Below are 15,226 nucleotides of genomic sequence, written 5' to 3' on the forward strand. Positions count from 1 at the left end.
ACACACCTGTAATCCTGGCACTGAGGCAGGAGGACTGAGCGTTTGAGGCCAGCATGGGCTACCCTACAAGATCCTGTCTCAAAACAAAACAATACACAATGCCTCTGAAGATAGGCATAGTCATATACACGGGCAGTGTTGTGCCATGTTAACAGGTTTAACAGGATTTATCAGATGTTGATTTTACAAGTGTGTCTATACTTGCACACACATATTTGCACAAGTTCTTAATACAATAAGTGCACATGTAGTTCTTGAGGAGCCTACTTCTTCACTCCAATTCCTCAAGGAGGCATGTGCCGAGTGGCATTTAGGATGCCGAGAAACCATTTTTACTCTATCAGGTGTTACTGAAGATCTGCTCTCCTGAGTTTTTAGTGTCATCATTCACTTCAGAACTCTGGAGATGTAAAATACATCAAATAGGTGACAGGTAACAAATTCCATGCAGAGATGGTTATACAGTTAATGAAAAGCCACAATGAACACTGAAACTACAACTTCTGCATCAGTTATTGCTACTTTTAAAAACACTAACATCTGATTCCAGTGATTTCTAATGGCAGTTTCCTCCTGAATCTGTTTAAAACAAAAGTGGAGGCTTTATTTAATGAGGCTGCAGGCTCTGCTTATAGTTAATACAGATCACATTTCAGTCTAAGAGTAGACTGACAAGAAAATGACCATTGACTTTCCACAAACAAAATATCCTTTGGATGTTTAGCAAACTAAAATACTTAATATTTTATATCAAGTTTTCTTAAACCCTTAAAAATCACTACAAAAAACCCACAACAGAATAGTATGCAATATTAAGTTGTAACACTGATTATTATTACTTTTTATATACAGATGGAGGTTTACCAAAGTAATTTCTACTCAGAAAAGATCAACTAGTAAATAAAATTATAAATGTGTAGTAACTAGAAAGTGAACGACATTAGACCTTAAGGCAGCATTGGTTGAGTCTTCTCTGGCAAAGTGTCACATATTTCAATGATCAGCAAATTATTTAGAAGGAATTAAGTGCTAAAATAATGCTTTGAAAAAGAAGTACAACTATTTTTTAAACCCCTGCAAAATGAATTTAAATTGCATTTTAATTTGAGATTAGAAAGCATTCCCAGGAACGTAAAGGTTCAGTCTTTCCTCCAATATATGATAAAGATACTAGAAATTATTATTGATTAGCAATCTTAGGGCTCCTTTTTCACTTATTGTTGTATTTCTAATAACTACTGAACAGTTTTTGGAAGATTCTGTGAGTATTTAAGTAACATGTGGTCAGGATGTTTTACCTGAGTGAAATGATTTTAAACTGCACGAACAACCTGTCATGATGGTTTGGTTTTGCAACTTACATCCTTAATGCTAGGTTTGTTTACTTGGTAGGTTGCCTGAATCATACTGTCCCAAGCACTGGTACCAACCTAAAATAATGACATCTGTGGTGACTGAAACAGTCAGACTTGGATAAAAATATCTCAAAGCTCTTTATCAAATGCATTTGAGGATTTATTTCCTTTGTATTGTGTTTTATGGGGTTTTCCTAGGAAAGCCTGAACATTATTATTTATCCTTTATGTGCTGTATGCCAAATAAACAACTGTATGACAGGAAGAACAAACAAACTCCCAACACGTTCAAATGAAAAGTGCTGTCATGTGGTGCTGAGAACTAAGACAGACGTAGGCACTTCTGCTTCAGGTTTTCACATTTGGATCACAGGTGGCTTTTCCAAGCCCTTTTCTTTCCCTACAAGAATTCCTCTCATAGTACAAACTAGTTAACTGGGAAGCTTGTTCTCACAAACATTCGTCTTGTTCTTTTCTAAAATTCTCTCCACTCACAGCAGAGATGATCTTCCTGCTAAAGTGAGGAGCCTGCCTCTCTGGCTGAGGCTCAAGGTCCTGCCCTGCAGGACCGTGCTATCCACCAAGAAAATGTACAGGAGTGTCCAGTGCAATTTCCTCTAACACGTCTGTCTCTCTCTCCTCTCTCCAGTTCCTTATTGTGAGTTAACTCAACGAAGCGTATAGTCCTCAAAACATTCTAATGCTACTGGCTACTGGGATTTTTTTTTTTTTTTGATGACTACTGAAACTGTTTCCTTTCTCTTTTTGCAGAAAACCTGTGCTAAAAAGGCACTAGATAAAATGAATTCCCTCACTCTTATAGATAATAGTGATAGAAATAAATTCTCATAGAATCTAGGTTCTGTGATTTAACAAAGGTGAAGCACACCTGGATAAAACATCCCAATTATTCAAATCCATCTCCTTTCATGTAAAAAAAACCCCAAAAAGTAAAAACAACAAACTCCGAGTTAGAGGAATAGCAGGCTTCAGGGAATGGAAAGGGCACGCCAGGGTCAGCTTCTGACTCCGGAGGACTCTGCCTTGCTGCTGAGCCTGGTTTTGGCAGCCTGGAGGAGCTCTTGCTGGGAGGGGAGCAGGGCAATGGCCTGGATCCGTGGAGAGAGGGTTCACTGGCAGCAGCTGTGGGAGCCAAGCCTCCTGGAGACCTGAGTAAAGGAGACGAAGGTGAAGTTCTCACAGTTGTCCAGCTTGACTTTCTTGGCTAAATTGGGGACAATCCCCCGAAGGGACCGCAGTCCCATCCTCTGCTCCTCATACCACACACTGCCCATGTCTGTGGCCTCCTTCCTGGCAGTAAGGTAGAAAGGGGACTTGGCCTCCATTTGGGTGGGTGGTCGATGGATGTACATGTACTTGTAGAGGAGGCAGTAAGGGCACTGTTTGTGTCCCCTGGAATGCTCATGGTAGATTTTCCCATGACATACTCGGGTAGAAGTGCTCCGGCTCTCTCGCTTGACACTGTCGGTCCGAGCAAAGTAGGGCTGGTTTTGTGGGTCTTTGAGCAGCTCGATATCACCGTACATGAGATCAGCATGCTCCTGCAGTGTCCGCATGTTCAGGTACTGGCTGTTGTACTTGACTACAGTGGACAGGAGAGTGATGGGGCTGGTATCTCCTAGACATCCAGCCTGCCACATCTCCTCCTCGTCAGAAAGGGAAAAGTAAACAATATTGCGGGAGCGGGCACCAGACATCCCTGCCTTACTCAGCACCCACAGCTTCTCCTTGAGCTTCTTGGTAGATGAGCTGAAGGTACTGCTGGTGATGGAGAAGCCCACCCCTGCGTTCTTCAGGATGCGGTCCAGGCCTCGGCGAATGGCATGGAGCGAGGTAGCCAGGAAGTCAGAGCCATCACTCTTCTTGACGGTGACATAAAAATTCTCAAGCAGCTCATTCAACTTCACTGCAGGGATCTCAAATGAGACAAACACTGAGGTTATACATTTGAGGACACCCCAATAACCAGACCTCTCCTCCTCCTTCTTCCTACTCCTCACCAGAGACTGTACTACAATAGCACATGTTTGGCTTCTAGGAGATTGAGCCCTTACCATCATAAAGCAGAAGGAAGCTGGAAGATCTAGGTTCTACTTGGTTCTCTCTAATGTCTTTTAACCTCAGTGTTTCCATCTCTGAGATAGGCCATAGGAATAGATATATCTTCCCAAAGGATTTAAGTAATGCTAAAAAGTATTACTGACTGGGTGCTGGTGGCTCAAGCCTGTAATCCTAGCTACTCAGGAGGCTGAGATCTGAGGATCATGGTTCAAAGCCAGCCTGGGCAGGAAAGTCCAGGAAACTCTTATCTCCAATAAACCACCAGAAAACCAGAAGCGGTGCTGTGGCTCCAGTGGTAAAGCACTTGCCTTGAGCTGAAGAGTATAAAAGACTTGTAAATACTGGTGGACACATACCTACTGTACACATATACACGCATGTTTTTGCAAATTCATACATACATACATATATATATATATATATATATACACGCACATACACATAAATTACTGTTATTATTGGCTGTGTGTATGTGTGTATGTGTGTGCTGGTCCTGGGGCTTGAACTCAGGGCCTGAGTGCTGCCTCTCTGCTTTTCTGGTCAAACCTAGTGCTTTACCACTTGAGCCACAGCTCCACTTCTGGCTTTCCTAACTGGTGGCTTTGAACCACAATCCTCAGATCTCAGCCTCCTGAGTAGCTAGGATTATAGTCCTGAGCCACTAGAGCTCAGCTTTATTAGCTTTTTGTAATTTTCACTATTTCTCTCTGAAAGGTTCTTTCTTCTCTTTGCTTGCAAATCAATTGTTTCCTTCTCCCTTAATAAAATTCAGTTCTTTCACTAAAGGATTCCTAAACCATAAACTTAAACTCTGAATCACCCCATCATTAATTTCCTTGCAATCTGTACACACTTTCTGGTCCTGTTTTATTAAGCCTGGGCTGTAGTAGAAGATAACTGATTGGGCCACCTTGCATCTAATTAATGATCCTGGAATTTTCACTTGAACTTCCAAGTAGCTCCTAAAATTATCATCAGCTTAATAACCCATAGGAGTTCAATAATAATATGTGTTAAAAAGAAAAACTTAATGACTCTATTGACAGAGCTCTATACATGAGTATAATAGGTAGAGAAGGAAGCTTCGCTTTGTGTTCAGGATGTACTTAAAAAATAGCAAAGTAGGTTTTGCTCAGTTAGGTCAGGCTGAAAAGAGTCACAAAAGCTGAGCACTGGCAGTTCATGCCTATAATCCTAGCTACTCAGGAGGCTGAGATCTGAGACTTGTGGTTCAAGGCCAGGCAGGGCAGAAAAGTTCCTGTGAGGCTCTAAACTCCAATTAACTCAAAAGCCAGAAGTGGAGCTATGGCTCAAAGTGGTAGAGCAATAGCCTTGTCAAAAGAGCTCAGGGACAGTGTCCAGGCTCTGAGTTCAAGCCCCACTACTGACAAAAAGAAAAAAGAAAGGAAGAAAGTCACAATAGGGCGAGTACAAGGAAGGGGTGACATTGTCTAAAAAGAAATGTATTCTTGGGCTGGGAAGGTGGCTCAGTGGTAGAGTGTTTGCCTTGCATGCATGAGAACCTGGGTTCAATTCCTCAGCACCATGTAACAGTAAAAGCCAGAAGTGGCGCTGTGGCTCAAGTGGTAGAGCTGAGAGACAGCACCCAGGCCCAGAGTTCAAGCCCCATGACCAACAAAATTAAAAAAAAATGTATTCTTTACCTGCCGTATGTAGCTGTACTGTAACCTCTCTGCACATTATCTTTATAATAATAATAAACATTTTTAAAAAAAGAAAGTCACTATAAAAATGGTCAGTGTAGAAACTGTACAGTTAACATTTACTTTTCCTATAGCCCTCAGGTTAGAGAAAAATAAAAGCAAATTGCTGATTTAAAATGAACTAAGCTAAAACAAAATGCTTAAATAGGGATACAGGTTGATCCATTGTAACAATGAAATGTACAAGACACTGTTGAAAAATGAACTTTACAATTTAGGCAGGAGTCAGGGGAGTGTAGTTGTGGAGGTAGGAGGGAAGGGATGGTAGGGGAAAAACAAAGGAGGAGGTAACAATGCTTGATAGGAAATGTACTCATTATATTGCTCATGTACTCATGTAACTGCACCCCTCTGTACAGTATTTTTTCCAATAAAAACGTATTAAAAATTAACCAAGCTAAAACATTATATATCAAAATGCATGAAATACTGCTAATTCATTCCAATAATGTAGTCTAGAATGACTTTGTTAGCAAATTTTATTCTCAATCAACAAACTAGACAAACCAAATTCAAAAATAGTAGAGTAAGCCAACAGAAACAGATATATAAATCAGTGAAGTGGGAAAAATAAAAATTGGGTCAGATAAAGAAAATGCCATCTTTGAAAAGATCTATAAAGTTGACAAACTTCTAGGAAGGCTGACAGAAAGAGAAGAAAGGAGGAAAGAAAGTATATAATAAGCAATCTTAGGATTATCCTAGGGAATACTTACAGCATATGTATAACCTAACTTACATTACCTTTCTTTAAAGCAAATGCACATATTGCCAAATGTGGCAACAATGAAAAGATCAGAATACCTCCAAGAAAGAGAAGTTAGAAGTATTTTGTAGGCAAGAACTACAAAATTGATAACCACAATGAAAATATTAGGATCTATGGGGCAGGATGAGCACATTGAGTATCACTGTTCTTACACTATACTGTTCTGGAGGTTTTCAGCAGGGAGGTAAGCCAAAAGAAAGAAATCCCCCCACCTCTCCACTACATGTCACACCCATGCATGCACACATATGTATATATGCTTACCCATATAAAGGAAAAAGACAAAATACTGGTAATCTGTTTCTCTAGGGAAGTAGAACATACTCAGTTGATAAGCTACTAGAAAACCTAGGGTAGTTGTACCCAAAATATAAGAATCAAAATAAGCAATTAAAACAATTTTCAACAACTATTACACTCAAACTCAGCTGGCTTGGGTATATACAGTATCACCTGCAACTCTTGACTTCTCAGGGTAACCTCTCTTCATATAATTAGGACTCTTGGTTGCAAGAAACTTGAACAAGCCTGGGTACAAAGGGATATTAGAAATAGGAGACTCTAGGCCAGCAGGACTCCTGCTAAGTCTCATCTGTGTACAGACTGGCTGTCTCCACAGAGCTGCAAACACAGCATTCCTTAAGGTTTATATCTTCAGGCAACTCTTTTTTTGTTGTTTGTAGGAAAAAAAACTTGAAGAAGACTTTGATTGGCCCATGCTTTACCCAAACCATTCACCAATAGGTTATCCACTATATTTGATGTGATGGTTGCTCTAATAACCACATAGCACCACAGTTTCTACATAAATGGTGCTCAGCAGTTTTGGCTTTTTTTTTTTTTTAAGATAAAAACAGAGTCTTTCTTTCTTGCTTTCCTGCTTTCATTTATTTTTTGTCAGCCATGGGCTTGAACTCTGGGCCTGAGTGCTATTCCTCAGCAATTCAGCTCAAGGCTAGCTAACACTTTACCACTTGAGCCACAGCACCACTTCTGGTTTTCTGGTGGTTTACTGGAGATAAAACTTTCACGGCCTTTCCTGCCCGGGCTGCCTTTGAACCACAATTCTCAGAATTTTAGGTGTGAGCCACCAGTGCCCAGATAGATAGGGTTTTTCTAAGTAGTCCAACTTGGCCTTGAACTCCGAGTCCTCCTGCCTCTATCATCTCAGTGCTGGGATTAAAGAAATTTCTCTCCATGCTTAACTCTGAAGCAGGTAGTGTGTGTGTGTGTGTGTGTGTGTGTGTGTGTGTGTGTGTGTGTGTGTGTCTGTGTGTCTGTGTCTGTGGTACTGAGGTTTGAACTCAGGATCTTGAACTTGCTAGGTAGGCACCTTACCTCTTGAGCCAACTCCTCAGCTTTAGGAAAACATTACTTTTTAACCTTACTGCTTCAAACAGAAAACAAAAACAATTTTTGTTCATGGACTGAAAGACCTACTATTGCTAAAATGGTAATAATGGCCCACATTATCTACAGATTAAAAACCCTATCAAAATTCCAGCTTTTTTTTTTAATAAATAGAAAATGGAGCTGGGTGCTGGTGGTTCATACCTATAATTGTAACTATTCAGGAAACTGAATTCTGACTCTGCTTATACTCAGTATGTGCAAATCAAAACACATTAGCCTTTAGTTCTGTCTCTACAATGTTTCAAGATTTTTTTCCTACCATTTACAAATCTCAAGTATTTCAAGTTAGAAGATACCTTTTTTTTTAGTTAAAAAAATTTTTTTTTGTGGGTCATGGGGCTTTAACTCTGGGCCTAGACACTGTCCCTCAGCTCTTCAGCTCAGGGCTAGCACCCTATCACTTGAGCCATAAAGCCACTTCTGGCTTTTTCTGCTTATATGGTGCTGAGGAATCGAACTCAGGGCTTCATGCATGCAAAGCAAGTGCTCTACCACTGAGCCACCTTCCCAGCCACTAGAGAGATCTTAAGAGCTCACTTTTTTTTTTTTTTGGTCAGTCATGGGGTTTGAACTCTGGGCCTGGGCGCTGTCCCTCAGCTCTTCAGCTCAAGGCAAGCACTCTACCACTTGAGCTACAGTGCCACTTCCGGTTTTCTAGTGGTTTATTGGAAATAGGAGTCTCACGGTCTTTCCTGCCTGGGCTGGCTTTGAACCACTATCCTCAGATCCCAGCCTCCTGAGTAGCTAGGATTACAGGTGTGAGCCACTGGCGCCCAGTGAGCTCACTTTTCAAAGATAGAAAATGAAGACCAAAGATATTAAATAACTTTTTGTTCGTTCCCTTTTTCCCCTGAAATATCACTTTCATTTTTATCCTTCCTGCTCAAAAAAAAAAAAGCAAACAAACAAACTTTAATGGTTCCTCTCTTTTGCCTAACATTAAGATGCTTGAAGCAAAAACAGGAAACTTCAGTGATTTCCCAAGTTTCTAAGACTCTTACTTTAGCAGGGAAAAATTATAAAAATCTGGTTTATAGTCTCCTTATACACACTCTCAGTTGTATGTAGTTCTTTTCCTTGAAATTTTACTCTTCCCCATATCATACAGTCTTAAAGTCTGCTGTCCTCCTCTAATTCTACTGAAATCCTACCTCTCCATCAAAATATGGCTTAAAGATTAAATCTCTCTAGTATCATCAAAATGAAATGTAACTCTCTGAATATTTCTGGTCTATAAATAATTCTGGTCTATAAACTTTCTAAAGTCTGCTTTTGTACTGTAGACATTTTTCTTTGCATTACAATTGTTCTTTCAGTTTCCCCAGTCAGAAAGCAACTGTTCTGTTTCCTACAATGCTTAGCATAGTGTCAGGCACCAGAAAGGTCAGTGAAGTTGGCAGGAAGAAGAAATAAACCCAGGATCCCTTACCTTGGTGATGTCTGTGTGATCTTTGAGCCCGTTGGTCATGCACCAATATCGCCACACATTCAAGGCATACCGTGTGGCTTTGGTGGTGTTTGGGCTTACTGCACTGGTACACAGATCATTCAATTCATCGTTAATATTAAATACAGGAAATTTGTTGAGCTTAGTAGAATAAGCTAGAAACAAAAACAATAAAAGCATTAAAATGATTTTCCATTCCCTCTTTTGGAGAATTACAGCTTGGGATCATGTTAAATCACAAAGCCTATTAAAAGATATTTTCTATCAAATATATATGAATTCTCTCTATATATAATAAAGCAGGAAAAAAGGGAACTGATGCAGTAATCTTTCACTTAATCCCAATTATTTTACACATATACTAACACAAGCATTTCAATAATAGGAGGAAAGTTAATGCTGGAAAAAGTTATATTTTAAGTTTTCACCAGCGGGAACAACACAATTAAATGGAATATGAAGGATAAGAGGGGGAAGTACAGATGGAGAAAAGAGAAAGAAAGAGAAGGAAAAAATGACCTTAGTACAGAGAAGAGTTGTCATCTGTAATATACAGTCTCAAAATGACTGGTGTGCTGCCATCATCAGCCTTGAAGCTAATGGTGTTAGCACGTTTGCTTAATTCTTTTCAGAAATTAATAAAGACAGATAATTTGCTCTGTATGACTTATCAACTAGTTTCCAATCAAAATGGACAGTCAAGTGACAGGGAAAGAGAGCATATTCTAAACTACCAAAAACCAAACCATTCATAGCCAGTGCTTACACTTTAGTATTTCTTTGTGCTCTGTGATCTGTTGAATCCAAACCTAATTTTACCCCAAATCTTTCATGTTTGATAGAAAAGAAAAAAATCAATGTAGACCACCTCAACGTGAAAACACTGCCAGCCTATACTTTAACATTCTGATAATCTCTGGAATACATACTCAAACAGAAACTGACTAGGCTTCTGAGAAATAGCAAAATAAATACTACATGCCATTTCATGATGACCTGCAAGTTACTTTCACTTTACCTGTCCATTTGTGCTCCCTCTGAGGGGTTTCTCTATACCAAACCACCAATCTCCTAAGAACGAATCCAGTAGTCTCTGCATATAGGGCTCCTACTCACATCCTGAATAATGTTCGCTTTGTCCTTGTGCTAGACAGCATACTTTTTTTTTTGTTTAGTTCCAGATTCACTTATCTCTAATCTTTCTGCTTACTAATTCAACCTCTACAGTCTCCCCTTTAGAGTATGCTTCACAATTTCCTTACTCTTCCTGAGGACTGTGTCAGATCTCTCTCTTCAATTGGTTTGTATGTACAGAGGACAATGCCTATGCCCTTGATACACATCCTGATTCTGGGTTCACACTTTGGAACGCACATACACACATATGCTTTAATTTACCCAGCGTTCCCATTACTAGTGCAGTAAATAATGGGGGAATCATTCTCTGAAGCATCTGAGTTATGCAGACATATTCCTCTTACCCTCCTCATCCATTAACTTTGTTAACTACTATTTGGAGAACTTGCTTGATATTAATGAAAGAATTTTATATAAAACTTATTATCATACCAATCACTAATTGAATGCCTGGTATGTGCCAAGAAGCTTTACATAAATTAGCTATAATCTATAGTGGAACACATAATTTTGTCTTTCATTTTTATTTTTGTCAGTCATAGGGCTTCAGTTCAGGGCCTGGGTGCTGTCCTTGAGCTTTTTTGCGCAAGGCTAGTGTTCTACCACTTTGAGCCACAGTCCCACTTCTAATTTTCTGGTGGTTAATTTGGAGATAGTTTCATCAACTTTCCTGCCCAGGCTAGTCTTGAACTACTGACCTTATAGGATTACATGTATGAGCCACTAGTGCTAGGCTTATTATGCCTATTTTATAGACAAGGAAACTGAACCTTATACATTTAAGTAACTTCATACATTGACTCAGGCAGTATTTAGTGAGGTCCCCTCAGTGCAAATCCCTGGGCTACTTAAGCGGTAGTGTTTGGAAAAGGCAAAGTCAGGACTTGGACTGGGGTTGACTCTGCTCTGGATACTACAAGATAGGGATCAGGTACTATAGGGTAAAATTCCCAGTTGATACAAGTTAGATATTATTATCTATTTGTGCTTAAGAAAATATCTTGTTCTGAGTTGGGAAAGTGGCTCAGTGGTAGAGCACTTGCCTTGCATGCTCGAGGCCCTGGGTTCGATTCCTCAGCACCACATACGCAAAAAGAAAAAAGCCGGAAGTGGCACTGTGGCTCAAGTGGTAGAGCGCCTTGAGCTGAAGAGCTGAGGGACAGCGCCCAGGCCCAGAGTTCAGGCCCCACGACCGGACCCAAAAAAAAAAAAAAAAGAAAGAAAATATCTTGTTTTCCAAACTTTCTCAAATTAACCTTTACTTTGGACAACTGACTCATTCTAACAACTACTACAGTTTCACACAAGATGATTAAGTTTAATGGTAACACTAAACAACTACACAGTGTTAAATACTTTCACTTGCTTCATTTTTTTTATCAGAAACAGGGACTGTACATGAAAAATGGAAACCAAAATCCAAATCGATAGTTGTATAAAGAATGCTTATGTGCATACACAAAGAGAAAGGAATTGTGTGAAAACAACTATATTGTTCTTTCATGGTTAGAGTTCATATTAAATTACATTTACGTATTAACACATGGCTTGAAAAAATCTTGGCAGTAGAAATTGCCATGATATGCTGTTGAGGAAACTTTTAGGAAATTATATTGCTGGAGAAATACACTGACTAAAGGAAAGAGGGGGACTATTAAGGGAAAACTTGAGAGTGTTTCCAAGGTAGGAAGAGCTGGGAGTGGGAATGGACCACAGGATATGGTGTAGTCTAAGGACTGCCTGATATGACCTTACAACATTTCCCACTAGCACAGATGGTAGCACACAGTTGTGTGACGTGAGGAGAATCTGCTGCAGAAGGCTACGTCTAAGGTCACAGTGAAAAGTGAATATTGCCCCAGGTAACTCTGGAAGTTCAAATGGACCCCCAGGACAAAAGAAAAGCAACAAAGAATACCCTGAATGCACATGTATCTCACATAACACTTTTTTCTCCTTCTATCTACAACTGAGTTCTCCACATCCCAGCTTGCAGCCAGTGAGTGCTTTGAAATCAAACCTCTTTATGGACACTTCTTCAGTGACTGATGAAGGCTGGGCGAAGCTCACCTGAACAGCACTGTGGTCAACTATTAACTGCAGAAGTAGGCTCAGCCCAAATGTCTCAAATAAGAACTTCTAATAATATTTAACAAAATTCCCATCAGCTACCAACAATAATAATCTAGACCTCAATTTTAAAGGGTGAGCACACAAATTAATATGACCTGGAAGTTAGGGAAAATCAAAGTCATCAAAGTCACAAGCCTTATACTACATTCTCTATACACATCTCCCTACCACTATTAGTTCATTCAGGAAATAAACAAAAAATCACAAACATATTATTAGAATGATACAAGAGCAGAATTCATCTTTTAATAAAGAGTAGACATCACTGTAAAGGAAGAAATAGGAAAAATAGATATTGGAAAACTTAAATATGCATATAAAATATAAATACATAAGCAAAAGTATATATTTACATATAATGAATAATTAACTTCTGAAGAAAGGGGGAAAATCTATGGGATTATATTTCAAACTGAATGACAACTAACATACCAATGATCTAAGATGCTGTTAATTGTATCTCTAAACAAAAGATAATAGCATTAAATAGATTTGAGAAGTATGGTTGAATATCACCAAGATTATTACAAAAAAACCCAACAAACATAAGTATACTCAGAAAGTAGGAGAAAGGAAATAATAACAAAAGTCAGTGAACAGGAAGGACATATATAAATTTTTAGAAAAGTAATGTTACATGAAAATTTAAAAAGATGAAATTTTTTTTGGGGGGTCCAGTCGTGGGGCCTGAACTCTGGGCCTGGGTGCTGTCCCTCAGCTCTTCAGCTCAAGGCTAGCGCTCTACCACCTGAGCCACAGCGCCACTTCCGGCTTTTTTCTTTTTGCTTATGTGGTGCTGAGGAATCGAACCCAGGGCCTCGAGCATGCAAGGCAAGCGCTCTACCACTGAGCCATCTTCCCAGCCCCTAAAAAGATGAAATTTGAAAACTGTAAAGATTAAAAAAGAGAAAAGCAGCCGGGCACTGGTGGCTCATGCCTGTAATCCTAGCTACTCAGGATGCAAAGACCTGAGGTTCTCGGTTCAAAGCCAGCCCAGGTAGAAAAGTCTGAGATTCCTATCTGCAATAAACTACTCAGAAAAAACCAGAAGTGGCGCTGTGGCTTAAGTGGTAGAGCATTAGCCTTGAGCACAAAGAATCTCAGGGATAGTGTCCAGGCCCTGACTTCAAGCCCCAGGACTGGCAAAAAAAAAAAAAAAGGGGGAAATATATAAAAATGAAAGGAGGATTATCACTACAGATCATACAAATAGCTTAAGACACTGCATAAGATATTATGAATATCTTGATGCCAATAAATCTGAAAATTTGGATGAAATGTACAAATATCTAGAAAGTTCAAAGCTTTAACAAATAAAAATATAAAATTTGAATAGTTCTTTATAAAAAAAGAAACTGAGTACAATTAAAAAGCCCATCAAAAAACCAACAGATGCAAATGGATTTCATCAGTAAATTTTTTTAGCATTTAAGAAAAATAACGTCAAATCTATAAGACTCTGCTAGTTAAAAAAAGTGATAACTTCCTCATAAAATTACAAGAACTAGTGGGATGCTGTTGGCTCATGCCTTTAACTTTAGTTACTTAGAAGGCTGAGATCTGAGAATTGTGGTTCTAAAGCCACTCCCAGCAGGAAAGGCTGTTGAGACTCTTGTCTCCAATTAACCACCAGAAAACCAGAAGTGCAGCTATGGCTCAAAGTGGCAGAGGACTAGCCTTGAGCACAAAAGCTCAGGGACAGTGCCAAGCCCTGAATTCAAACCCCAGGCCTGGTACACACACACATATATATATACACACACACACTACAAGAATGAAATACAATTACAAAAATCATTACAACAGTAAGAGAAAACTGAATCCCTACCTTATAAACAATAACAACAAAAATGTAAATGACCTGTGAACTAAATTTGAATGGCAAAATAAAACTTAAAAGGATTAGAAGAGATCACCTAAATGGCATTAAAATCACTACTACATAAATAAAACATTGATAAATTCAGTTTTATTAAAATGCAAAGCATGAGCCAGGCACTGGTTGCTCATGCCTGTAATCCTAGCTACTTAGGAAGCTGAGATCTGAGGATCACAGTTCAAAGCCAACCCGTGCAGGAAAAGTCTGTGAGACTCTTATCTCTAATAAACCACTCAGAAACACAGAAGTGGTGCTGTGGCTCATGTGGTAGAGCACTAGCCTTGAGCTGAAGAGTTGAGGGACAGCACCCAGGCCCAGAGTTCAAGCCCCACGACTGACAAAAAAAAACAAACAAACATGTATTTCTATTAAAAAACAAAACTAAAAACTCAAGAGCTGGGTGCTGGTGGCTCATGCCTGTAATCCTATCTACTCAGGAGATTGAGACCTGGTTTGAAGCCAGCTGTGGCGGGAAAGTCGACTTTTTTTTTTTTTTTTTGGTTGTTTGAGGACTTGAACTCAGGGCCTGGGCTCTCTCCCTGAGCTTTTGTGCTAGTGCTCTACCACTGTGAGCCGCAGTGTCATTTCCAGTTTTCTGGTGGTTAATTAGAGATGAGAGTCACAGATTTTTTTTCTTGCCCATGCTGTCTTCAAACTATGATCCTTAGATCTCATCCTCTTGAGTAGCTAGGATTACAGGCATGAACAACCAGCGCCCAGATTCTGTGAGACTCCTCTCCAATTAACCAACTGAAAACCTGAAGTGGAGCTGTGGCTCAAAGTGGTGCCTTGCCCAAAAAAGCACAGGGACAGCACCCAGGCTCTGAGTTCAAGCCCTATGACCAAGCAACAACAACAACAAAACAAGGCATCAAGAAGTAAAAAGGCAAGCTAGGCTCATAAAAATGAATTACACAAGCAATTTAAAACTACAAAATTACTTGAGTATAAAGGTTAGTGTAGTGGTTGTCTTAGGGATATAACAGGGAAAGCACATGGGGAAAGCTTCTGGGGTTCAGATAATTCTGTCTTACCTTAGGTGGTAATATAGCAATATGTTTGCTTTATGAACATTAACAAAGCTATACTTTCAATGACTATTCATTATCCAGTACAATTCAGTAAGAAAACTTGCCTCAAAACCATTAAAATTATATTTTTCCCAATAAGAATTATAATACCATGTACCTAGAGATATTCAAAAAGTTCTAAATTCAATATAATTTTAGTTTACTCCCTTTTGTTGTTACTTATCAGACAGGTTTAAAGTTTAAAGGAGTCTATGTA

At 39.2% G+C, this 15,226-nt stretch overlaps 1 protein-coding gene across 3 annotated transcripts in view; it reads right to left on the bottom strand.

Annotated features, from left to right (window-relative positions):
* Positions 1–1,644: 1,644 nt before the first annotated feature.
* Kiaa1958 (KIAA1958 ortholog) overlaps positions 1,645–15,226 on the bottom strand; it is a 121,936-nt gene continuing 108,354 nt past the window's right edge. For 2 of the 3 annotated variants that reach the window (XM_013023212.1, XM_013023211.1), the window contains exons 3-4: positions 8,773–8,945; positions 1,645–3,292 (exon numbers count right to left, since the gene is read on the bottom strand). In XM_013023212.1, coding sequence (XP_012878666.1) covers positions 2,486–3,292; positions 8,773–8,945 — 980 coding nt within the window. In that variant the 3' untranslated portion in view covers positions 1,645–2,485. The remainder of the gene's footprint in view (positions 3,293–8,772; positions 8,946–15,226) is intronic. The other variant, XM_013023213.1, reaches the window with a different exon arrangement.

The sequence above is a fragment of the Dipodomys ordii genome, unplaced genomic scaffold (genome assembly GCF_000151885.1).
Source record: "Dipodomys ordii isolate 6190 unplaced genomic scaffold, Dord_2.0 Scaffold67, whole genome shotgun sequence".
Taxonomy (NCBI): Eukaryota; Metazoa; Chordata; class Mammalia; order Rodentia; family Heteromyidae; genus Dipodomys; species Dipodomys ordii.